This window comes from Poecilia reticulata, chromosome 3 (assembly GCF_904066995.2).
Source record: "Poecilia reticulata chromosome 3, P_reticulata-male-v2, whole genome shotgun sequence".
NCBI classification, from domain to species: domain Eukaryota; kingdom Metazoa; phylum Chordata; class Actinopteri; order Cyprinodontiformes; family Poeciliidae; genus Poecilia; species Poecilia reticulata.
In genome coordinates, this window is record NC_088832.1 from 24,192,318 (window position 1) to 24,219,382 (window position 27,065).

The window sequence follows — 27,065 nt, forward strand, 5'->3', positions numbered from 1 at the left end:
ATTCAGACTTAAATTTCTGAATAAAGTGACTGAGTTTTGAGTTTTCTTAGTTTTGTTTTTCTGGTTTTTGGATTGTTCCCAGAGCCTTCACAAGATTATACAGGGTCCTAAACAGGATTTGATTTGAGGAACTCAACTACCTAAAATTGATCACCTTTGTATCTTTTCTCCATTATTAGATCAAATAATAATTCAATAAACTGAATTATTTCAGTTGATTGAAACTGAACTAATTCAGTTTCAATAAAACTGAATTATTTTCAGTTTTATTGTTAAAACTGAAAATAATTACTTTAGCCTACAGCATGTGACTCACATCACATGATACACGTGTGTGTTAAAAAATAGTCACACACTGATGTTTTATGCATTTAGTTTCTTTTGGTTAATAACTAAAATCTAATTTTAACTTTCTCAAAAAAAAGGGGGGGATATAATGTACAATCTATAAAAAGGATTTCCAAATCAAAAATTTTAGGTGGCTAAAACTATGTCCATGTAATGCAAAATCTTCAGAAGGTTGCGGCTATTCTTGATGCTTGTGCACTGCTTTCCTTCACATTTTGTCCTTCCACTCAACTTTTCATTTACTTTCATTTACTCTGAACAACCAGCTTCTCTATTCTCCTTAAAAAATGTGTCAATGATTAATTAACTTCTGTCATAAGATCTGGCCATAAAATGACCACAACTTGACACGTTTGTTATAAAAATATGTGATTATGTATCATTCTGAATAAACGCAGTTTGGATTTACATTATCTGTAACCCAGTCATCCAAACTATTGCAAATCCACTTCAAATAACAAATCTATCAAAAGTTTTACATTTTTAACTGAAATATATAGATTTTGAGATTCTAATTTACAGAGATGCATCTATGTATATACAGGTTCATTTATCATGATAAATAATGACATTAGGGGAATTTTAGAGCCCAAACATGAATATTGACTTATTGGAGGACAACTGTTATCAAACAGAGATCCATTTGTTTGAGTGATGCTAATGAGACAATTATGTAAACTTTTTCAGTTGGTCTGTGCCTCGAGTCAATTCTGTTTGTACCAATCTATGGTTTACTAAACTAATAATCAGATCAATAAAAAAAGTTTATCTCTACAGCTGGCATTAAAGCTCTACCTGCTGTAGCTGTAAAAAACCCAAACTTTCATATATGTGTATATAAAAAAAAAGTCCATTCTGCGTTTTTCTGAGGGAAAAATAAATGGGCAGATTATGAAGATCACATTAGGAGTCGCAGAGTAAGATATGAAAGGAACGGGTTCTTGTCAACTCAAATTCAGTGAACTCCACCGTATGCATATGTGCGCCGATGATCAAAGTCACCAGTTAATCATACAAAATGCAACAGAGAGGAGCAAGAAGTGAAAAGAAACGGGGGGGAAATGATGGAGAGCGTAAATAAGAAAAAAAGAGGACAAAGATATGGACAGAGAAGACAGGAAGAGGTCGTACTAATTTAGACATTAAAGCCTCATCAATCCAACCGAGTCCAACACAACTTTGAGCACTGAGTGCAAGAGAGCAATCTATTTAATTTTTCTTCTCATTCTGAGTCCATCAGACAGTTTGCACTTCTGCACAAAAAGCCTTTGCAGAAAGAGCTCCTGCCTCCATGATGTGTCATCACGTTTTTGTGAATGCATTTGCATGTGTACTAACAGGTGTGCATCCGAACGCGTTTCGTTTTCCGACCGTCTGACTCTGGGATCCCTAAAACCGCATGTGTGCGGCTGACCGTTTGCGTGTGTTCTGATGTTCAGGTAGAGAGGCACAGTAAAGCCGGGGGGACAGTGTGTGATACTAATTAAGAATAACCATGTGTATTTGTCAAAAGAATTATGCTGATTATCTCACAAAGGCCCCGGCGCTGGGCCCCGCAGAGAGATGGAGACACAGAGCCAGACCAGCATTAGCATATGGCTACGCACATATCGCCCTGTGTCCATGTGAACGCAAACAGAAGCACTCTTTGTCTCTCGTCATATTTAACATGAGAACCAACAAATACACCAACAAATATGCATGAGGGGAAAAAAAAGTCTTGTACACATGTGAATGAGTCCCAGTTGGAATTTTTTTTTAACAGAAAATGCAAGACTGCACTGCTTAATCTTCATTTCCTTATGTTTTCTTTTATTAAATATGTTTTCACCAGTGTCTTTAGATTTAACAAATTTTGCTCAGTCCAGTTCTCCGTCTTTATAGTCCAGTCTATTAGTCCAAGCTGTGCCCTGAGCAGCCCTGTGAGAGCAGTAATTGTTTTCAGAGGTTTCTGAGGTGAGCCAGTGCGCCACATACTGATCCATCGCACCCCATGCCAAGCTCTAAAGCCAAATGTGTGTGTGTGTGTGTGTGTGTCTGCATATTTATATGTGCATACCTAATTCAATGCTGCTGGAACGATTGCCCTGTGTCTGTTTACAAATGCCCTGCATGGGTGTCCCTGCTAGTCAGTGTGCGTTAGACAAACCCTGACACATACAGCTATCCGTGCGATACACACACACACGCAGGCACACGACGACACACCCACGGACACACAGAGTGCCATTAGGCATGCGTTTTGTCTGTGGCCAGCACCGATGCAGAGAGGGACTGTAGGGGCTTGGAGCAGGCTTACCCGCTTCACACCGACATCTATGATTGGCTTTGGCGGCTCAAGACCCCAGGAGTAGCGAATTTGCTGTGCATATATCATGCCTTATGCACGGGTGTTCCTGTGCGTGATTTAGGCAAACAATAGTGGACATACGCTTAGAAACGATCCTCTGAAATTAAAATATCTGAGTGTTTGGTCTCCATTGATGCCCTATTTTTATCATTTGCATATAATAAATCCTTACTTAGCAAAGCATCCGATTTCAAATAAATGACTGGTTGATTAAACCTAGCATTTGATTGTCTGCACAAAGAATTTACATAAATATAGTCTAAAAAGAAAAAAAGTTGATTACCAACTACAAATACAGCCACATTGAATCTGGGAACTAATGAAATAATTTGTAGGGACTTGAAAAGTATTAATACCGCTTCAAAATGTTCACATCTTGGCAAGGTTCAACTACAACAATGCTTTTCAACAGTGCTCACTGAATTACGCATCTGAAACAACTTCAAGATGAATGTAAACATCATAGATACTGGAGAAAAATCAGCTGATGCCCAAAAGGCGACCTGTAGCATCCCAATCACTGTACATTGTTAAAATGCAAGTCGGAGGGATGTCGATCCCAGCTTACACTACTTTATTCATGGGCTGCAGATGCATCAAAAGGTTATCCTATCAGGTGGGGGATGAAGATGAAACCATGGCGCACTTTTAAGCATCCTTTTGCTACCATTTCACAACTACACATCACTTTGTGTCGGTTTATCACATAATATTCTCAATTTAAGGCATCGATGTTTGATGATAGAACATGACAAAACTTGATCAACAGAGTAGTTCGGTGGTCTGATCACTTTTACAAGGCACCGTGTAAACAAAACTATGAACAACAACCCAAACTTTTTTTTGTTAGGACTATACTAGTAATGTCTTTACCTGGCATTACTCTCTCCTCACCACCAGATACCAGAAATCTCACTGACTGTCCATTACAAGCACAAACCAATACATTCACATGCATGCTGTGAGGCAGATTACAGAGGCAGGGGGGCCTCTTCAAAACTAAGTAATGCCTACTATCAATCAAAACAAACAGAAGTCACTTATGCACAAGCACACCAAACAGCTTCTCCTCCAGAGTTGAATGGGCCCAGCGATCAGAAACACAATAACACTTTTTTTTAATCACTCTCTTTTACACTCACATTCACTCTGAGCCTTCATCTCAAGTGATGCCCATTTTATCACAGCTGCAGCATTAAACAGCCATTTAAACAAGTGGAGAGCACTACAGCGGATGGTGTGGCCTCTTCACGGACAGAGACACAATAACACACAACCTGTCATTACTGCAAGAAACTCCGCGTGTGAGAGACAGTGAACAAGAGGACGGAGAGAGAGAGTAAGGTAGTGGCAGGAAAATAGGAAGTCACTTGACAGAGGGAAAAAGGAGAGGAAAGGAAGGGGGTAAACACGGTGGATGAGTGCAACATAAAAACTGTAATTTGATACAGAGGCAGACAGAAATGCTGTGTTGGATTCAAGGGGGAGAGATACTGGAAGGAGCGCTGAAAAAGACAAGGAGGCAGAGAGAAGATTTGCAGTAAGGAGAAGAGTTGCAGCCTGATTATTTGGCTGTTTATGCAGAGCAGTAAGAGCTCTCCAATCAGAGCTGGAGACCTCTAAATAAGGGGCCTCGTAGAGCGAGGGCCTGACAAATTCCACACAAGTCTTCTTATTTTATCATCCAGGCCTTTCTTTGTTTTTTTCCCCCCCAACCTTTGTGAACTCAGTGGTGAATTTTGCCATCCTGTCCAATCTTTTATCTTCTTTACTCATCAGAAGGTGTTTGTAAGAGGAAGGGTACAAGAAAAGTTTAAAAGCACAACAGCTTTTCATGAAATATGCATCACAGGAACAGTTTTTGAAAAAATGTCTTTAACAAATATTAAATTTTCTGGATCCTAAAAGTCTGAGTTGAAGTTAAGAGTTTGATTTACTGTTTAGGTAAAAAAAAAAGAAAAATCATACTGCATTTTATTGAAGGCTGTTTTATTTAAGCATTCAGGATTATTTTGAGTTTACCTACTTACAGAACGACCTTTGAGTTTGGGACAAAATATTTTTTATATAATTTATACAAGAAAGATGAAACAAACAAAGGATGAAAGAAATGAAGGACAGAAGAAAGAAAAGAAGCTGGGATCAAAGAAAGGGATAAACTATAGAGAGGAAAGAAATGAAAGTACAAATAAAATGAGGGCAGACAGGATGAAGGAAAACAATGAAAACAGTAAGGAATGAATGTCAGAGGTAAAGAATGGTACAAAGGATGGAAGAAATGTTGGAAAGACAAACAGAAAGAAGCTGCAAGGATGGAAAGAAGTAAATACATAAGCAAACGCTGGTTATAGCAAAGTACAGCACAATCCTGAAAGAAAAACTTGAGACTCGACTGGTTCACCTTCCAACCCTGAAGGTTTAGGTCAGAACATATTCAGGTGTTTGAATGAGCCAATGAAACTCGGCCTCGATCTAATTGGAAATCTGTGGCAGGATATCGACTCTCTGGCTACTTTGCAAAGATTTATGAGGAAACGTTCGGTCTCTAGATGTTCAACTCCGGCAGACAAACCCGGAAACCCTCGCAGCTGTAATTGGAAATATGGTTCTACGAGGTATTTACTGAGGGGGACGAATACATATGCAAACCACCGTTTTATGGGCTCCCACCACCATGTGTTAGTGACTTTTTTTCTTAATGACACATCATCCGTATAAAACTGTTCATGCTTAAATACACTGTTTAAGTGACACACAACTGCTCTAAAGCCTCATATTGGTTTTGAGGCTCAGTTCGCCGGCTGTCTCATGCTGTTTCACACTCTCTGACGGTTCCTTAATGGTAAACTAACAGATTGTAAACATGCTGCCAGCTCTTTCTCTCCCTGTGTCTTCCTCCCCTTTATCAATCAGTCCCCCTCTTTCTTTTTCAATTTTCACAACTTTTCTCTTCCTCTGCTTCCTTATCTGCACTCGCTTCAACGTTTCGTCTCCATCCCGATCCGTTCTTCCAGGCCCCTCCTCTCTCTCTTTCTCCCTCCCTCTCTTTAGCTTTTCCTGGTGTATTTTTTAAACAATGTGTCCTTCATGTACGGTTGGTTACGGGGCGTACAGAAGGACATCATTAGCGCTGGTGGTTAAGCTGTAATTTACACCATTACCGAGGTAGGGGCCATTTTTATTGCCTAGTAAATTTCAGCTCTGAAATATTTAGACCATATGGCTCAATTTGTGTAATAACCTTAATTTCCAAGCACCCTTCAGCTCCCTTCAGCGCCGGCTGTTGTTGGCGGATGGCAGAGTGGGGCGTGTGCGTGTGTGCGTGCGGTTTGGATCTGAAGCACTTACGCGCACTAATAAACACAGAAACGGCTTTGCAGAAACACAGATATGGCTTAAAATCTGCATGCAACACAAAATCCTTTACATTGCGCTTTCCACATGCTCGCAATGATTCGGTCGCTAACACGCAGAAAACGTGCACGCATGTATGCATGGCAGCCGCAGATTAATAGGGTGTCAGCTTCTGTTTGGGTGAGGGAGCGTCAGGCGTCGGCCAGATGGTTCTCAGGGATGATGACTGTCAGGGGTCCTGCTCTGATCAATGGGATGTATTAATACGGCGTGCAAACACACACTGTTGCACATACACGCGCAAACAATAACGCTCTGCATGCACACGGGCACAGGCCTCAATATTGAGACATATGCATGCAGACAATGTAACAAACACACATTTAGACACACGTATGCCAACGGTCTCCTTCCACCAGTGATCCCAAGGGCCACAGAGGAACATCTGGAGGAGCCAAGGGAGGGAAGAGAGGACAGCAAAGTAAAGGAGGAACCAGAAAGAGGAAGAAGGGTTTGATGACACAAAGAAGGAGAAAAAGACCCGATGGAAGAGAGGAGGAACAGAAAAAGGAGAAAGAGAGTAACTGCAGAGATAAGAGACAGTGGTGTGTGTGTATAAGAGGGGTTAAAATGGTGAAAAAGTGAAAAGATGGCAAAAATGGAGCGAGGAGAATGCAGATAATGGCAAAAAGGAAAAGAATAAGAAAGCGGGGAGGGAGAGAGATACTGATGAAGATGAATCATTTATAAAACATCTCGAAAGTTAAAAGACTTAAATACATGAGACTAAATAGAAAAGTGGGAAGAGAGAAGAATAAAAGATGAACCAAAGAAAAAATAAAAAATGATGTAAAGCTTGAAGGTGGAACCCCAAACAACAGTGAGAGCAAAATGGAAAACATGAATAAATGGATCAGATAAGAACTGATGTTTAGACAGTAAGAACGGAAGACTGAAAAACAAATGTCTAATCTTAGTTTGTGTGCTTGTTCAGATATCTTGTTTAGAACCATTTCTGTCCCTCTGAAGACCAATGGACCTTATGGAGACCAAAGCCTCCCCTAACCTCCTTGTTTAGGGTCAGGGGTGAGGCTTAAATGAAATGTGTGATTTAAGTTAGGGTAAAGGAAAATGTCTGGTTTAGGCATGAATGCAGATAGTAAAATGAAGGAAGTCCAAACAAAGTCCTAATATGGGTAGAAATACAAACTTGCGTGTGTGTGTGTGTGTGCGCGTGTGCGTATGTGCCAGGCAGCTCGTAGGGGTCTAGCAAACAGGCTGCCTGCGTTTCATACCCTCATTCCGTCTGATTGCCAAGACGACCCCATTAATCAGCCAAGCTGGCACAAAGCAGGGTTTCCAGCCCAGTCTAAGATCAACACACACACAAATATACACACACCAAATGGACACACACATATGTTCAAACAATACTTAAAGAGGGGAAATGTTGAGGAATAATAGGGGGGACACTAAGGGGAAAATGGAGCTGTGACTGTGAGTAAGATCACTAAACTGTGACCTTTCAGATGTTAGAAAAATTGTTGAAACGTCGAAGATGTGTAGATTTAAGTTATACTTTTTTTTTGCTGAAACAGCTTTATCTCAGAAATTGATGTGATTTCAATAAGTGGATAAAATAAAACCTAGAAAAATAATAGTTTTAGCAAAACCACCATTGGCACAATTGTTGAAATCTTTAAGAATATACTTTTGAAACAAGAGAAGTTCAAGTCCATATTTATCTTGCTACCAGGATCATAAGAGGGGTAAAATAATGCATAATGTATCGAGAGCACGGGTACCAGTAATAGTTTCTTTGTTTTACTTTGCTAACAAACATTTTGTCCAAGTAAGGCATTTTCTCCATCTTTTCCTTCATCTTTATCACGTATGCCTATAAATTTATCCTCATCTTTGTATTTAAAAACCCTTGTTTCCTTGATTCAAAAACTCTTTGTACCAATTTATCAGTTATTTTAAGACAAAGTCTCCATGAACAAGAGCTGCTCAGGGCTCAGCTGCTTGGCAACTTGGTTGTTTCTTCTACCTTCTTCGTATAATCTTGGGAAATGGAGTGAATGGTGCTGAAGGCTGCGCCGTGACAAATGACCACCACCAAAATGAGTCTATGCCATGTCAATGAGGCTCTCTCGCACACACAAACAGAGTGGCCCATATCAATGAGAAGGTGAAAGGTCTCCATTTACATCTTGTATTAATTATGAGTGACAAGCCAAAGGTCACCGAGGGAGAAGAGGCCACACGTATGGACAGAATATAGATCTATACTTCTACCTCTCGTCCCTCTCGGTCCCTTATCTATCATGGCTGTCTCGGCTCCCCTCTTGGTGATTCACTTTTCTTTTTAATCCTCCTCCTTCATTCTCCTCATACCTCATTCCTGGCAGTGTTTAATTTTCTAAACTTTTCTAACAATTTCGATAGTTTAACGTCTTAGCTTTGTCACATTAGAGCTGTTTAACCATCTTATTTCCATGTCTCATTTTAATATCTTCCCATCTAATTAAAATAAATCCCTCCTCTGTTTTCCAATTTCTAGATAGCCAGATGTTAGTAGAATTACACAGCAGAGTTTCAAGTATTAATACAGATGCACATTGTGTTGAGACGTTGCCAACTTTGGATGCCAAGAAGTACAATGGAGCTGTGCGTAAACCCAGCTGCCAACTCCTACTGAGTGTGGATGTCAGGTGTTAACAAAAATATATGTGCTAGAGTGAGTATGTCAGGGTATTTGCAGGTATACATGTGCATTTGATTGTTTCTAATTTACTTATTCGCTGTGGCAGAACATGGATCATGGCACAGAACTGAGGTAAGGACCCTGGAGAAAAGCAGGTGATGGGTTGTGTGTCTCTGAGTGTGTCTTCAGACCCCTCGCTGGCAAGCAGATGGCAAAAGCACCACAGGTAGAGTCTAAATTTCTTCCCATGCATCGCAGATGACAATGACACACAGTCACTTAAACATTATATAATGTCTTCTTGCTGTTGACTTTTTTTTAATACAGAGACTTTATAAAGTTAGTGAAAACAGTGAGCATCTATATCAATAAATAAAACCTGATTTATTGCAAAAAAAAAGCTAAACACGGTGTGGATTTACCTTCACAGTGAGAGCTGTAACACTAGTTGAGTTGAGAGTTGGGTCCTGCTGGTGCTTCATGTAAACCAGTCTGTAATGGGAAATAGGACCGTTGGGCTGGTCTGGCTCCCTCCATTTCAGGTGGACTGAATATGCGCCTACAAACACACAAAACATGTGTTACATGGACTAAATGCAAAAATATATAATTGAGCAACGATTAAATGATCAAACAAAACTTACCAGTGGGTCTGACAACAGGGGGCGCCAGTTCTTGTGGTTTCGCCTGTAATGTTTGGGCTAGAGCCCACTGACTCGCCACTGAGCCTTTGGAGTTGTGGGCGCGAACTTTGTACTGGAAGAAGCTGAAAGGCTGCAGGGCGGGACTCGCATCAACAAACTCCAGCGGCCCAGTGGACCAGATGAAAACCAGCAGCTCCTCTTCTGTTCCTAATGGTCGCCTGTGGTGACAAACAACATGGCTGTTCATTTTCTCCCGGTTCTCATCAACCGCAGACACTCAGGATTTAAAGTTTTAACACGAAAGCAACTTTTAAGATCTATACTCAAATGACATGGCTGTAGTGTTATTAAGCTACTTTAACCATATGTGACAATCAGTCATAATTCAAACTGAAGGGTGAGTTCTTGACCCCCTGCCTTAAGCGATTTGTTTCACACATTTATAAAAGAATATGGAATTTTCTTTGCATTTCTCAAGGTTATGAGTTATTTAGGATGATAAATGTGGAGTAATTTGTCTGCATTCCAGTCTAAAGCTACCAGGGAAAAAAAACTTTGAAGGAGTTCTTTGCTTCAGGTGAGAAGTTCCTGTTTTCTTTCGTTGAACCAAGTTGATGGATTTCCCAGGTTTTGATTTAAACTCAAGTGGAAATTGAACTAAAGTTACTAAATGCAACTTTCTCCATGCTGAGAATCTCTAAAGTGTAGAGGTTAAATTGCAATCTTTTAAAATCTCACATAAAAAAGATAAATGATGTGATGCAAACAAAAACATTTAATGTCACTGAAACTCAACAGGTGAATCTCATCTTTTTGGATAAGGTTCTTCTGAGGATTAATGTTTTTTTTTTTTTGTCTTTGACTGAGTAAAGGTTCGGACTTCTATACAAAATCTTTTGGAAAAAATGGGCTATTATTTTTTCTACAACACATTTTTCAGAGTAGACCATGAGTCAGCAATCATTACATTGTAAAGAGTCGTTTTTTATTTTTTATTTTTATTTTTACCTCAGTTCCACTAATTAAAACATTTATAAAGCTTTAAAACCCATTTGGCTCCTTGGAAAAAAACATAAAAAGCATTGAAAAATACCTGCAATCGATATAAATAATAAATTTTTTCCCTGTTCCAGGTTTAAGAACAAAAGAACTACAGCTCTATTTATTGATAGAGAAAATATCGATCTATAAACACAGCCAAATAACTTAGTTTGTGGTCTAATGACAACAAAATAAAGTCTTTCCCCCTTGGGGATGTCGTATGAAAGAACTCATGAAACTATAACTTTTCATTTCTTCACATGTCAAATTACTGATCAGTTTTTTAACCATGCTAGAGATAAGAGTCACTCTTTAGGGCCTAAACAGACACATCCAGCACTACACAAACAGTTTGCAGAGTCGACTTTGAATATTTGCATAAAACTGATACTCTGACAATCCCCATGTCAAGAGTTAGTTAGTCATGGAGCCATAAGTTCACTGTCTTCTCAAAAGGTTTCATGACTAATCGCATGAAAACCAGTTAGTGGCACTTCAAGATTTCTCCTTTCTGAACCTATCCTTGTATAATTTCAGGGTTTCTTTGATTCATTTTAAAGAAGCTCTGCATGTGCACATAACTGTGTGTCTGAGGGTTTATAACATTTATGTCCTCTAAACAGGTGAAAACAAAAAAGGTTATGAACACACACAAGTGGAATGTAATGAGAGATTCAACCCCCAAAGCTCATAATAAAATGTAAAAATATAACTTACTTTTACCACTTTTTATGGACTGTCAAAACAAATCAGTATTGTTTTTATCTCAACTCCAGCATATTATCAACTACACACTTCTGACTGTAAAGTAAAGCAGTTTACTTCAACTATGATGTTAAGCTTGTTAGTTTTCTAAAAGGATTTCAGCTTACTTTGATGCCCTTTTAACGCTGCGAAAATGAACACCCTTAGCTTATGGGGGACTGAAATAAGAAATGTAGCATCACGTCTTAAACGTTGTGTTCCTGGCTGATGCAAGCATCCTGATACCTTGGTAAGACTGCTGCTCTTTGATTGCGGAGGCTTTCAGGTGTGTGTATCGCACAGAGAAAGCGAGACATTTTCCCGTTTCGCCAAGTCCCTGTCTGCCTGAGTCGCAGGATTCCAGATGTGTCAGAGGGGGCGTGTGTGTGCCGCTATGCTAATGCTTGTTTCCTGAGGACTTAAAGGGCTTAGTCTGGTCTGACCCTGCATACAGATCACACACTCTTTGGTCAACAAGCAGACCGCGACCTTCAGCGTGCTTTGATATATATCTATGTATACACACATTCACACATACTGTGGAGACTGGTGAGAAAACTTTTACACGAGGAAACATTATTAAAACTTTATGCATGTGCATAAACACATAAATTCTCCAGGATGAATTAAAATCATGGTAAAATAATGTCATTTTAACTTTATGTGTGTCACCTGTATATATGGTAGGAGGTGATGAGTCCGTTGGGTTTTTCTGGAGGTGTCCAGTGGATCTCCAAAATACTCGGTCCAAGTGCTTTCACTGTGGGCGGCTGCAGACCTTCTGGGATTTCCTCTAAAGTATGGATATAAACACCATCTCCAACTCCACACCCCTCTATTATGAGAAACAAAAAAAAAGAGATGAAATGTTATAACAACACAACTTACTAAGTTTACTCACATTCCATCAGATAATTTACAGTTTACGACCTCGTCTTTGAAATGATAAAGAAAAAACAACCCACTGCTGCATTATACTTTCACTTGAAAGGATTCCTGACTCGTCAGAGCAAAATGTTCTCTGTGGCTGATACGTATGCTAACTACTTTGTGTTAATACCTTCTTGTCTTTTTATTGTTTGCTGTTTTACACGAAGATATACTTGCCGTTTTGACAGGCCTGCACTCTTATGTAGTATGTGGTGAAAGGCTCCAGGTCTGTCACAGTGAGGTGCAGGTTCTGGCCTGCATGACGACTCGTGGCACCGCGACTTCCTGGATTCAACAGGACATTGTAGAAGACGGGCTGGCTGCTGTTCAGCTGAGCTGTGGAGTAAGACAGGATGTGATTACCTTCAGAAAGATTTTTTTTTTTTTAACAGAAACAAACACCAAAGAAAACAATTCTAACCTCATCAGTTCAATAAGAAATAATCACCCCAAGCATTACTAAACAAACTGAATTTAAACAATCTATATGGTGGATGATTTCTGCTATGAATCTGAAGAAGATCGCCTGCAATCTCATTAAAGCTAAATGAAGCAGTGCTAAATGCAGACTCTTAGCAACCATAGCTGATTTCTTCTGAATTTTAAAGCTGATTTAAATGTTCCTTGAAGATCAATAAATTGAGAATTTAACAATCTAACTGAGAAGTCACTGAATGCTGGAGGAGCTACTTCCTGTGTTTTGTTCTTCTTAGAAAGATGACAGGAGTGATGCATTTACTTTCTGACACAACCATAAAACAGCTGAATTTTGCCATTAATTAATTATTAAGCCTAGTTATGAAGCTATACGGTTCAGTAAATAATCTCAGAGTAGCAAGTAAAAGGAATCATGTCATTCTGATTAACACATTACAACCAGAGGGGTCAGCTGCTTCACCCACCATGATACAAAATAAACATCACAACCTGACTTTAAAAGTGGCTGAACATAAACATGTGTGTTCATATGTTCATATTTTATTCCCTCTAAAGTTTAATTATGTCTGTAATATATAATATCTTTACGCTGTGAGCCAGAAAAAGTCAAAATTTTCTTATTTGGACCCAGTCATGGTTATCATAACTGATTTTGATTGTTGTGTTTTTGTCTCTTTCCTCTCAGCCCTGATCAAGTCGAGCCACATTGATGACATCCTTGGGCTTCAGCTAATTGTCTTCTTGGTGGTAGATGGGATGCGGTAAGAACAAGAGTCTGCTAGCAAATGTCATAGCACTTCATGTTTCTCTCTGCTGAAAAGCATCTCCACAAAGCTTGAAAAAGGAAGTACATTTTGCATGAAAAATAAAATCAAGTGCCTGATTTCCTGCTGTCACTTTTCAGCAGGAAAAACCTTCAAATGATTACAAAGTTTATTTCTACTGGCAGGCGGGTAAAGGTTTGTGTCATTTCTGCTTTGCAGTGCTAAACTAAAACCCTAAAGTTACATTTTCTGAACCCATCTCATAATCATATTGATATTAGATATTGATCAAGCTGAGTACACTTGGCTTTACAATGCAGCCTGGCCTGGGACCAGACAATTTCTCACAAACGTAGAGAGAGCACACACACACACACACGCGCGCACACACACTGAGACTTTGTTAATATTCTCACTGGAGGTTTTTCCATAATTCAGGCCAACTGTATTGTGATGGGTTATTCAACATTCATGAACTCTAGATATCTCGAGAACGAACTGATTACCAGACAAATGAAAGACTTCAATTATTCACCCCCGACTCACATATGCACACAAGCGCCTTAAACCACACACACACGCACACACATACCTGTGACTTCAGCATATAGAGCTTTTTATGTGGAGTAATGCACTTCTACATAACACACACACACACACACACACACACACACACCCGCACACACACACACACACCCCCACACACAAACACACACAGAGAGAAGGATTTATAAGATCGAATCCAAACAGCAGTGATAACATCAAAGGTTTTGGTCACAAATATGTTTAAATTCTAGTATTTTACAACAGTTCATTTTCTTTGCCAATGTCTATTTCATAAACTATTACAAATGCTAATATATAGTGCGGGATGCTAAAACACAAGTGTGAAATATTGTTGTCCATCTGAGTTACACATATATGCACAGAGAGCCACAGACATCTTGATGTAAGGATATATCTAAACTTTAGAACCTGAATGTAAATACTTTTAGCAGCCATACGTCAGGGCTTCATGAGCGCATGCAGACAAAGTGCATGCATGTACATGCACACAGGCAGACACATGGCCAGAAGTGTAGACACACACACACGCACACGCATGAACAAAAGATCAAAACACTCCAGACTCTGGACTCGGGGAGTTAACCAAGCGTGAGAACCCAGCCAATATTTCCTCACCTTTAAAATCAACCCATAATGACGATAGAATAGGCCTGCCTATGGAAATATCTCACAGTGATGCGCATGCACACCCCTACACACACACACACACACACACACACACGCACACAAACGCATACATAAACATAGGCACAAATATACAGAAACAAAACACACACACACAAATGTAAGTGGAGTGTCTTTGCTAGTTGGTCCTTTTAAGCGGTTTCTGAGATGGGAAATCAGCCTAATGAGAGAGTAATAGTCAATGATAGATGGGTTAGGGCAGACAATCACTGCCCCATAAGCATGAGCCGCAGCCCCCAGTGCGCCGGCGGATCTGTTCAGGTCTGGAGAGGCCAGAAGGTGAATGGAAAACTACTCAGGTCTTTAGTTCTGCTCTGAGGAAAATGTATCTTGTTTTGTTTTTAATAGATTCCTTCATTCCCACAGAGACATAAAAATACTCCATTAAAATGTGAAAATACTAAAACGACATCCATTTTTACAATTTAGAATATTTTTGGAAATATTTAAGAGCAACAGAGTCTAACCAAAGTGTGAGAAAAAGAGAATGACTTCATGTCCATGTACCATTCAATCCCATCAGATATTGTGTTTTATAAAAGATGGCTACTGACCAGGAGGGGCCCAGGTAAGTGATATGGAGTGAGGGCCTGAAACCGTCAGGTTGTAGGGCGGTGGGATCCCAGTGGGGCAGGACGCCGGAGTCTGTGTAGCATATTTGTCACTCAAGCTTGTGCCACCTGCTGTGCTGGCCTCCAGCTCATACAGGTACCTGAAGAGAAAATTAGATAAAGAGGAGTTGGGAGAAGATGGAAGAAGATTAGAATAGAAAGAATATGACAGAACTGCAAACCTGCAAAGGAAACGTTAATCAGAAAACTCTGCAGAAACTGCTGCACAGTGGAGCCATGTGCCTGGAAAACACATAACATTCCCCTTTAGTAATTAAAATGTCTTACAGTTGTTTTTCCTCTAAATGTGCATATAATAAGTGCTGGAGTTGGAATTAAAACAATAACAAATGAAAGGTTTTTTCTTTTTTACACAACTCTAACAAGATACAGCTCTAAGAGACCACAGCAAAATAATCGGTTCTCTGATTTTACTTTTTATACATACGAGTAAAATAAACATTGTTCTTTTATTCTATGAACTACTGACAACATGTCCCCAGAATTCCAAGCAAAAATGTAGTTTTTATTTGCAGAAAATTAGAAATGATCAAAATAAGGGAAAGGATGCAGAGCTTTCAGACCTCAAATAAAGCAAAGAAAACAAGTTTATATTCATTTAGAAACAACAATACTAATATTTTAACTCACGAAGAATTCAGAAATCAATATTTGGTGGAAAAACCAGGAGGTTTTCAATGGGGTTCAGTGCAGTGGGCTCTTCATTTTTTTCCCAAAGCTGTATATCTGGTGAAAAATGTCTGGAAAAAATTGGTGTAGAGCTTAAATTTCTCTAATTTCACTAGAATTTCGTTATATTATTAAATAATACCTAACAATTTCTAGAGAACATTTAATCACACATGTCTTCGTGGATGCCAAAACAGAAACTCCAGTTTTATTTCCTCTTCACTCTTTGTCTCTGAGGTTCACCTCTCTCTCTCTCTCATGTGTCTCGGAGCGTCTCTCGATCCCCTCGCTGCCTCTCCGGCTCATGACATCATAAGATAGATTTCCCTTTTAAGAGCATGTGGCTGCTTGGTGCAGAGTCCTACATTAACTGTCTAAGTGGGCCACCATTTAACATTAAAAGCCTTTAATTTGCTATAAACTCCGGCACACATGCATTAATAGGCGGTGATGTTGGGTTATTGTTCATGTGCCGAGCTTTTTAAACAGGAGGCCATTAGCGCCTCGGCACTGGCTTAGAACGCACTCACGAAAACATATTAAAACTACTCATATGTTACTTTTACACACAAGCGCAGACACACAGAAAAACATAACAAACACACATCAGTGGGACACATCAACCAAGGCGAGGAAAGAGAGAGAGGGATTGTGGGAGGGAGGGGGTGAAGAAGAGATCGAGTGTGATGGAGAGGAAGAATTTTATCATGGCATACGGTTTCAGTGGGAGAATGAAGTTCAACACTTCATCATTGGAAGATATTTACCTAAATGTAAACACCGCCTTGGGATATCAAAAGTAAAATTGTGTGTGTGCGAGAGTGCATATTAGGTAATCAGAGAGTGGAGCATTTGCATCTGTTTGGATGGAAATCCAAGAATGTGTGAATGTGTGTGTGTGTGTCCTGCGGGGCCAGCCAGAGGGAATAGGTTAATTCTCTCGTCATCTTAGACACTTCCTGGGCTGCCCAAGCAAAGTGACAGCTAATCAACATTGTCATAAATAATCAATGGCCACTTTGAGCTGTCCCACGCGCGCACACAAAGAAGTGCCACACTGCACACTTGCACGCGCACACACGAGTCAGCTCGGATAATGGGGCCGGTGCTCCCTGTGTAATTCTTGGCACAGGGCTAAATTGGGAAAAGAAGGGAAAGAGGAAGAGAATGAGGTAAGAGGGAAATGATAGCAGGGAAGGGATGGATAGAGGCCGAGGGGTGGGGGACGGGGAGAACGGGAGGCAAGACAAGTGATGAGAAGCGAAGGGTCCGGACAGGAATGCCTTCTGGCTGACTATCTGGAATTAGGGAAAATTAAACGTCACACACACATACAGTCCTGTCGCCTTGCTTCCTTCCTTTTCTCTCACACTAAAACATGGGAGAGATGGGAGTGGAGCGGGATGTTATCCTAACTTTTCAATTTTGGAGAAAAGGTACCGTTTCACGCCTCTATAATGAATGGAGAGAATCAATTTTGTAATAAAAAAAGAGAAACAGATTAATAAAGATTAAATAAAAATAAACAGATAAATAAAATCTACGCTCTGCTGCCGTCTGCAAGCAAAACCAAATCTGATTCATGATTTTAATTCGCGGGCGGGATAATGTTTGCATCTGTCATTGGTATGTCAAATATTTGCTCATTAAATGATGCAAACAGAGCGAAGCCCCGAGAGAGGCGTGGTCAGAGCGACGGCAAAGATTTTAAAACGACGGCGACCTCGACATGAACATATGCACAAGTTAAGATACAGATACTAAAAGTCATCGCCGCTCCACAAACTCGTCATCCGTGTCTGTGCTCAACCTGTGTTTTGGCAGGAGTCCAGTGTCGATATATTTCTGGTCCTGGTGGTCTCCGGTGAAAACAGTGCGACCGTCTCTGATCAGCCGGTACCGGAAGACGTGTCCGTTAGGCTGAGACGGCGGATCCCAGTACAGCTCCACCGCAGATGTGTTTATTATCAGGTGTCTGGGGCTTGACCACACACCTGGAGGAAGGCAGAAATTAAGAGGAGAGGGAGGATGAGTCTAGTTAATGGCGTCTATCCTTTTTTAGAAATAAAATCTTTATTTTAATATTAAAATTAATATTTCAAAACAAATTTACATATGAAAGGCCTAATAAAAACAGAGACACTTTTACAATAAATGTAAAATCTTCAGAAAAAAAGATGTTAAGAACAGAGAAAAAAGAGGACAATACGCCAGAAGAAAGCAAACATTTAAACATAAAAAATATCTGATTTTAAAAGTAAAATAATATTCCAAATATTTATAAAGCTTGAGATCTAAACTCTTTATAAAAACAAAGAAAACATTTAAGTCACACAGAACATGCATGTGAACTTAATTTTAGAAAGTGGAGAGAAAATGAAAAGTTTAAAATACAAGAACGAGTTACAGACGATACATAAATGAATATGGAAAGGCAAAGACCATAAAAATCTAAAATGATTAAAGTAAAGAAAATAGGAGGACAAATGTGGAAAGAGATACATGTACTCATAAAAAATTGAGAGATTGCCATTTACATTAAGCAGGAAACAGGGAGAAATGAAGGGAAATGCAATGAAAAAAATGTACTGGAAAATTTAAAAAATGCATAAATTTTTACAACATTAAAATAATAATAATAATGATGATCAAGAAAAAAGATGCCTTTTACAAATTTTCTATTCACATCAAACCACGGCATATTACTATAAAAAGATTCTAAAATTTCTGCAAAGCGTCAAAGGTGTGTGTCCAGTGCGTGTGTGTGTGTGCGTACGTGTGTGTGTGTGTGTGTGCATACCACTGGGCGAGGCTTGCAGGGTGCGTCCTGTGGACGGTTCGCTGGCTGCACATCCCACAGTCGTACAGGCCACCAGCACAAAGCTGTAGTCTGTGTACGGCTGCAAACCTGTAGCACATGGTCAAAACTAATTAAATCAAAATGAGTAACCCCTCATGGGTACATAAGCACACAAACCTGATCTGAAACATATTTATACAACCCCATTTGTCTGCAATCCTGTTCAGAGATACAAGGATATATATGTATATATATACGAAGAAAAAAAAGGGCGAAAGGAGAAAAAAAATAGAAAAAAGCAGGTTTGTCCTGTCTTTCTCTCTTCCTCAGCTCTTTCCACTCTCTCAACGGATGGATCCATATCTGTCGGTGTTAAATTATGCATGCCATAACTCAATAATGAAACAACGTAAAGATGGGCAGCCATGGAACTGACATGGGATAGGACTGGTCTAACGCTGTAATGTCATCAGCTTTTGATCTATGATAATTATGATACCTCTGTATGCATTTAGGCTACATTGTCCAGACATGATTTATTTATAGGCACCAGCTATACGGACTAAAAAAAAAAAAAAAAGCCACAGAGCGTCTCAAAGGTACTTTAAGTGCAACCACATAAAATCAGTTTTTAAAAAAAATTTATTTTAATACTAGAAGTTGCTAAAAATTCAACACAGCAAAAGATCTATTCGTACCGGAAACAACTTTTTTATGCAGATGTATATTTTATGCCTGGCTTTTGATGTTCGGCGGACCTGGGGGGAGGAATGCAAATTCTCAGCGCTGCCACGAGGGTCGACTGGGTATTTTATGGTCATTCACTTAACTGACAACATACAACAGCTTGCAAATCAAATTCAAAGGAGGAATGAAAGAACTCAATTGACATTTCAAAGGGATGACTGCATAATATAGTGTGTTGAATTCTTTATTTCTGCTTTATTCCCTACAATATAGGCACTGAGAAAATGTTTCACACTAATAACGACTCACATCCAAATAAATCTTTGTAGAGATGTAGTGAGTGAATTATGATCTTTGAACGTCACCATACATCTCTTCATTTATTACGTTTTTATTTTGAATACTCAAAAATTTTGATGTACAATTTTTGTAACAGTAAAAGGAAACTTTCTTAAATGATCATTAAGTTAAAGCTTTAAAACTACGATCACCTGCAATCACAGTTATTGTGAATGTGTGCAATTGCCTCCAGGTATTAATACTTAGAGGAAAAGTTTGACTCAGCTGTTTGATGGAAAATCCCTCCTGTCGACGACATGCCGAGAAAAAAGCGTGCAACAACCAGTACACACACACACGCACACACACCAAGTCCAACCCACAGCAAAAGCTTCACCGAGTCTTCCTCACGTCTCCTTCTGCTGCTCAGCCTGCTTAACGCTTAGCCCGACCTCTGATCAGCCTACGTGTGTGTGTGTGTGTATGTGTGTGTGTGTGTGTGCGTGCGCGCGCGAGTGTGTGTGTCTGTATGCATGTGCAAATGTGCCAACAACGCTGCTCTGAGTTTGGATTAATAAAGGAAATCTGCCAGCCATACGAAAACACTAAGGTTGTGGCATAAGGCTGTGTTACACTGCTTAACTGTCAAACTAAGTGTGTGCATTAGTGTGTGCATGTGTGTGTGCTCTACCATAGTAAATGTATCTACACAGCAAGTAATGTCATTTGTTCCAACACTGAATGAGGCAGCAAGCCGTCACTAGACGTTCGTGCACCATAAGTCTCAACGTAGCGGTCACAATGAATCCAAACATTTAACAGACACAAATCGTAACCTTCAAACTGGAATGAAAAAACAGAGGTAAAGATTTATGGCTTGTCAAAATTATAAAATCAAATAGAAATTTCAAGCATAAAAGTGAGTTATAAATTAAAGTTTACACTTGTGTCAACATTTGGAAATGGTTTTTTTAAAAAAAAGAATTTGTCTCTGAATCAAAAGGAAGAACAACGATGTCATTACATTAGTTTAAAAAATTTTTTTTTAAAAATTGCTAAAGGAAGTAGAAATATTTCTCTTGGTTCAATAGTTGAGGGTGTCCAGATGCAAACACACAACTTTCAAGATCCTTTCGGCGTTCCCAATTACCTTAAACATTCAACCTAAAGAGGGCAGTGTTGCTCTGCAGGAGAAATGAGAAATGACACAGTGTGCGTGTGTGGGTGTGTGTGTGTGCGTGTGTGTGTGTGTGTGTGTGTGTGTGTGTGCGCAGAAACAGAACGAGTATTTGCATCTGTAAGCTTACAGGCTTGATTATGAAAAGAGAAAAAGCTTTGCTCATTTTAATGGTCCATCAGTAGAAAGTAAAAATAAAAAGATGTGAGAAATTTCAGTGGCATGAAGTGAGACAAGGTTGCCACCGTCATTGTGAGAACTGGACACAGCAGAGACCTGAGAGCGATGGTGTTAAGCGTAGCGCCACCGAGACAGAGGCAGTCTGGCAGAGGGAAGGGGAAAAAAGTTCTTCCGTCTAAGTGAAATGTCAGAGAGGAGCAGGAGAACAAACGAGTGGCAGGACGGGGAATGGCTGTTCCAGATTTGCTTAAATTAATCCACGTTGGAGTTTGGCTGATCTAAAATGGCATTTTATTGACAGGTTGCCATTTCCTGTTTGTATTAGAGTATAACAGAGAGTGATAGGCAAATGTCACCACATCATACCAGCTACTTGATACAGTGAAAGAAAAGAGACTCAAAAGAGACAGGAGGAGGAGAACGTGAAGAAGTGAAATAAAAAAAACAAAAACACGAGTTAAAAAAAAAGAAGTAAAATCTATTTACTGAAAAGCATGAAGAACAAAGGGAAGAAATAAAACAGAGAGAGAAGGAGAAGAGAGCTTTGATAACACCTCTCCTGAATAATTAAGAGTTTGACTTCCCGTCGTGGTTTCCTGATGCAGGGACTGTCTGAGCTGCAACGATGAGCTCAGGTTCAAACTCACAGAAATCTAAAGAAAACAAAGCTGCAACCTGGAGCTGCAACTAGAGTAAAGCACACACTGAAACTGTTTGCACAACATTTACGCACACACTCACACACACACACACGCATACACACACACAGACTCGCATACAGATCCAGACAGAAGTTTACATAAACTATAAACATACATTTATATTGGGATTTTTTAAATATTTCATTTAAACTATTTGTTCAGATTGACTTGTGTTACAACCTGAATGTATAAAAAACTGGATGATGAGATTTGGATTTAAAGCTGATTCTCTCTAAGGGCCTAAATTTTACACACAGCCTCTAATACAAACATCTGAAGTGTCTCAATGTATCTGCATCTGCAGAATGCTGTGAGAAAGTCTTTGCCCACTTACAGATTTCCTTTGTCACATCTGAATGTTTTAGTTTAAGAAGAAAATAAAACCTGGCAAGGAAAACTCCGGTAAACACAGAACGGCTCCAAGTGAAAACTTAATGCCCCTCCCTAAATCTGCCTATAACGACCATCAGTTGTTTTTGATCACTAGCAACGACACTTTTACACCAATGTGACGGAAACGACAGCCAAACCTCTGAGGAGAACCATTTTAATTAATTTGACTGTTCTGGAGCATAAACATCATGCCACAGCAGATCAACTGGATTTTAATCCAGACGGCTCCAAAAACTTCAGTTTGTTTTGTTTAGTTATTCATAGGTGGACTTGTTGTTGTGCTTTGGATCCATGACCAGCTACACAATCCAAGAGCTCTTGAGCTCAAGGCCACAAAGCGATGATCAAACATTTCCTATTAGGATTTCCTGGTTGAGAGCAGAATTCATGACTCCATCAGTTACGGTGAATCGTACAGATTCTGAAAGCGGTGTAAAGCTTGTAAAACTGAAAAACATGAACGACTCTTTAATTATCAGGAAAGTTGATTATTTTCTGCCAACAGCTGGATGACAAAGTAAATCAGAACATCCTAAATGTTTTATTCTGGCCGCTTAAGGCTGCGCTCTCCATGGTGCTGAAAATGCTTGATTGAAAAGAACTTGACCTAATAAACCATCTTTAGTTTGTTTTGCAAGAGAACAAACCATACTTTAAATGGGGTAATATTACAAATATATCAATTATTTAATTCTTAGAAAGTTTCTTTGCATTAAAGTTCTAGATCATACGCTTTTTTTTTTTATTTCTCAAACCCAATGCAATAAAAAAACTGTTTGTATGTCTTGATTGTTCTGCTCTGAACGACCTCTAGGTTCATACCAAAGGACCTGGCAATGAATCAGAACAGTTGGGAAGCTAAAGTTCAGGATTCCTTAGAGAACATCATTTTAGGCATTAAAAGTCCCGCTGTCCTTTTTGAGAGAGGAGAACATTTGCTCCTGAGGAAGTTTACAGGGTTTGGCTGGATTCCTCAGTTGTTTAAGTTACTTACACAATCGACAACTTTCCAAATGAGAGGCAGGATCAAATCTGGCAATTCTATTTTTTTCCCCTCTTTCTTTTCTCTTGTCTAGATGCCTCAATCTTTAACCTGAACAAGTGAAAGTCTGGGGCGACGGTGGAGTTGCATTAATAAATAAAAGAACATACTCAATTCCCTGCTGTTCTGAATTAATAACGAGCCTGCAAAAGACCAATTAAACACATGATTAATGCCATAATCTATATAATTGCAGGCAATATTTCATTGGGAGCTAATGATAGCAATACTTAATATTGATTCACATGGGGTGTTGCTATACAGTAGTGCTTAATTCTCTCTATGAAGTGTCACTTTTTAAAACTGTTAAAAAAAAAGCCATTAGAGTCCGTTTCCTAAGGCAATGAGAGGATAAACAGAAAATGCTGGACACAAATTGCTTTTGGGTATTTTTAGGCAATTATCTGTTTTTAGACAAATACTGCAAATCAGACTCATTCTGTCACACTATTTCTAATAATTTTGTAAGACAGGAGAGTTTATTGGAGGAATGATATTTACAGGAAGGACAAAAATGAACTTAAAACAGATGTTGAAAGATAAGCCTCCACATGACACAAATGTTGCAGAAATATTCAAACACTTTGCATCTTTTGTCTGACAGACATTTACCTGATTCAATAAATTTTAACAACATGTAAATGAGAAATGTGACATTTTTTTTCCTGCTAATGTTAATTTGTCTGCTTTCTGTGGTTTGAACGAGTGTGTGGATGAGAGCTTTTTGAGCATCTGTCTCTGACAGAGAACCACTGGAGAGACGCAGAGGAAGATGAATAATGGCATATTAAACATTAAGGATGAGGGAATAGCACAGCAATTATTTCTGTTCATATTTCATTGAAAACACTTAGATTCATTCATCAATCTTTTTATCTGTCTTCGTTCTTCCTCTGCTTCCCCTTTGCTCACTGTTGAATTGTGCCCTTTACTTCACTTTTTGCTCTCAAGTTTGTCTTCTATCCTCCTTTTTCTTATTTTTTTTACTTTGGTTCCATGAAATCAATGTAAAAATGTAAGTATTCTTGATCAGTAGTTCCTCAGACTTTAAAACATTTTGAAGATTTGGCCTTTGGTTGTGCTTTTAGGAATTTTTGTAACCGATCCCGACATAAAATTGTACACTGTGTACTCTTTAAAAAAATGGGACATGTTCAAAAAGGTCCAATAGAGATAAATATTCAATCTACAACTGCTGAACAGTTCCTGAAATGTATTTCTCATCGTCACATAAAAATGTCCTCAGCGGAATTTTAAATCTGGCCAAAATATTTTATTCCATGAAGGTCATGAATCTAAAAAAAGTTCATGTTACTCGTTGTGCCACAAGTTTGCTAAAGTTCCTCTCATATGTCAACATTTTTAAAACACATTAATAATGATTTTAAATCACGTTGAACATAAATGTGTCTTTTTTGGAATGATATGTTTGCAACTTGTAACAACCTATGAGATAACATGCTGCTTAAATGGATTGTTGGATTTTTTTTGTCTTTCTAAACCTAAATACTAATAATAATAAATGAATAAAACAGCATATATTTAATTGTGATGTAATTTTTATGTTACCCCAATCTGACCTCTGATTGGTAGCTCACCCTCTGATGAGGCCAAATACTCCAGACGTTCAGGATCCTGGTAAAACCAGTCACTTTTTTTTTAGTAAAAAAGAATCTTGGAAACAATCAGAACTACAGAGTCAGAACTACATTAATACACGTTTTTGTTTCCTTTATGAGTTAAACCAGGTTTGGGTGAAGTTTTGTGAAGGGTCACATCTTCCTCTCTCTCCTCTGGGTGTGTGTTCAGTGACTTTTTGTAAGCATGAAACCCAGTTCTGAATCCAGCGTGAGGAGTCGGCAGACATCCGAAGCCCAGTGCAAGCAGAGACCAGGACTGCTGGCCTGTCTCAGTTACGAGAGGCAAACAAAACCAAAGTGAGATCAGAGAATCGACTGTCCCTGCAGCCAGACAGAGATGGGAAAAAACATCTGAGCAGAAACACAATTCGTTTCATTAAAAGTAAACAACACGTCTGATCCAGGGAGGCACGCTCTTCTGTTCTGTTACAATATCATTAAACCTAGTTTGTAGTCTGCAGCCCTCCCACAGATCAACATAAATTAGATCAAAAGTGGGCCATAAAGTTTGTTATAGTATAATGCTTAATACTCTTGACACTGACCTCAGTTGGGCTTTGGAGAGGAGAAACTGTGTTGCATCTTTTCTTTTTAGATTTGTTTGTGAGTTTCTTTACCTGAATTCAATAATTAAAGCAGATGTTATGTTGCTTCATGATGCATTTGATTATTTAATTATTAGTTCCAAATGGTTTTTCTCTAATAACTAAGTGCTTCTCTTAATTCAGCTTCAATTCAGCTTATTTATACAGCACCAATTCATAACAGATGATGTTTCAATGACTAATTCAATTGCATCATTTTCATAACTACCAAACCCAAATCGACAGCTTGGCAACAGTAGACTATCGCTTTTATTGTGTTGTTGACTTTGCAGCAATCCCTTAAACTGAGAATGCATGCAGCGACAGTGGAAAGAAAAACTCCCCTTTAACAGGAAGAAACGTGGCTCATTGTGCTACGACCAACTGGGTGTTTGAGAAGACGGATAAAAAGAAACATGGGTCTGTGAGCACTTCCTAATAGAAAGTAAAACGGTAATGCCAGGCAGCAGCTTCATTCAGGAGACAAACACACGAAGCAGATGAGCTCTGAGTCAGTTCTCAAGTCTTTAGGATGAAAGAAAGTAAATAATGTACCATTATTAGGAGTAAGAAGCTCAACCAATATGTCTACAAGAGGCATTACCAACTCTATTGTTTGTAGAACATTAGTGTTGATTTACATTAACCCTAACCCTAAATTATGAGACTGTTTTCTAAAAATAACTTAAGTTTGCTACAAACTGAAAGATCCTACATGAACTGGTTCTTTGCTAAAATGTTTTCTATAAATATATTGGTTCATCCCTTTTTTTAAAGAGCTTAGGATCTGTTTGTATCTGAATGATTCCAAATAAGAATCTGATCGTAAAAAGTCTTTCCATATCAAAAATGGACAAAGCACTGATGTCTTTACTTGAGCACAGCTAACTTAGTACATTTAAGTACATAAAAATAATAAACTATTCTTAAAGGAAGTGTACACTATGAAATGGAGCTGCAAAGCAGACAAGTAGAAAGAGAAGAAGACATAAGAAGGGAAGAAAGACAGCCCAGAAGTGTTTCTGGCTTCATTTCATGGCTTTCCAGTGTCTCACTGGGGTATATGAACATTTCACACGCACGCACGCACGCACGCACGCACGCACGCACGTTGGTTGCTTACGCTGGTGCTTGGTACAGTATTACAGCAGCACATTACCATCTCTATTTGGCATTGTTTGCTTTGCCTCATGCCTACACATACAGACACATGCTCACAACCCCTGACCATACAAGCCAACCACAGACACCATGGGAATAGTCAGTTGGCTACTGGCAGAGCTGATACCTGGTCTGAATCCAAGATGGAGCAGCACAAAAAGCTGTGAGGCGGATAAAGGCCTCTGAATTAAAAAAAAAAATAAAAAAATCACCTTTTGAAAGTTAAAATAAAAAAGTGGAGGAAAACCAAATCAGATTAGGAGCTCCGAACATTTTCGATTGAGTCTCTTCTGAATAAGATGACCCCGAGAGCAGCAGGATTTATTGACTTTAAATTGTGAAATCACAGTTACACTGACTTCCACAGACTTCCAGTCTTTTGAAGATTACACATTGTGTATAGAACCTCGCAAACAATATTAAATTAAACAGGAAAAGAAGGAAGAATGAGCAGATCAGGGGAAGAGCAGCAGAACAAGTGTGACAATGTGAATGAAAAGAAAGAAATCTAAAGGAAATAGTGCAGAGACGACAAACAAAACAACAAAA

The 27,065-nt window shown here is 39.0% G+C and overlaps 1 protein-coding gene across 3 annotated transcripts in view; it reads right to left on the reverse strand.

Moving 5' to 3' along the window:
* The window catches only part of ush2a (Usher syndrome 2A (autosomal recessive, mild)), a 193,622-nt gene that overhangs the window by 20,656 nt on the left and 145,901 nt on the right, over positions 1–27,065 (reverse strand). For all 3 annotated transcript variants that reach the window (XM_081605303.1, XM_081605301.1, XM_081605302.1), the window contains exons 68-74: positions 18,673–18,780; positions 17,683–17,866; positions 15,126–15,283; positions 12,296–12,454; positions 11,861–12,023; positions 9,404–9,621; positions 9,182–9,318 (exon numbers count right to left, since the gene is read on the reverse strand). In XM_081605303.1, coding sequence (XP_081461429.1) covers positions 9,182–9,318; positions 9,404–9,621; positions 11,861–12,023; positions 12,296–12,454; positions 15,126–15,283; positions 17,683–17,866; positions 18,673–18,780 — 1,127 coding nt within the window. The remainder of the gene's footprint in view (positions 1–9,181; positions 9,319–9,403; positions 9,622–11,860; positions 12,024–12,295; positions 12,455–15,125; positions 15,284–17,682; positions 17,867–18,672; positions 18,781–27,065) is intronic.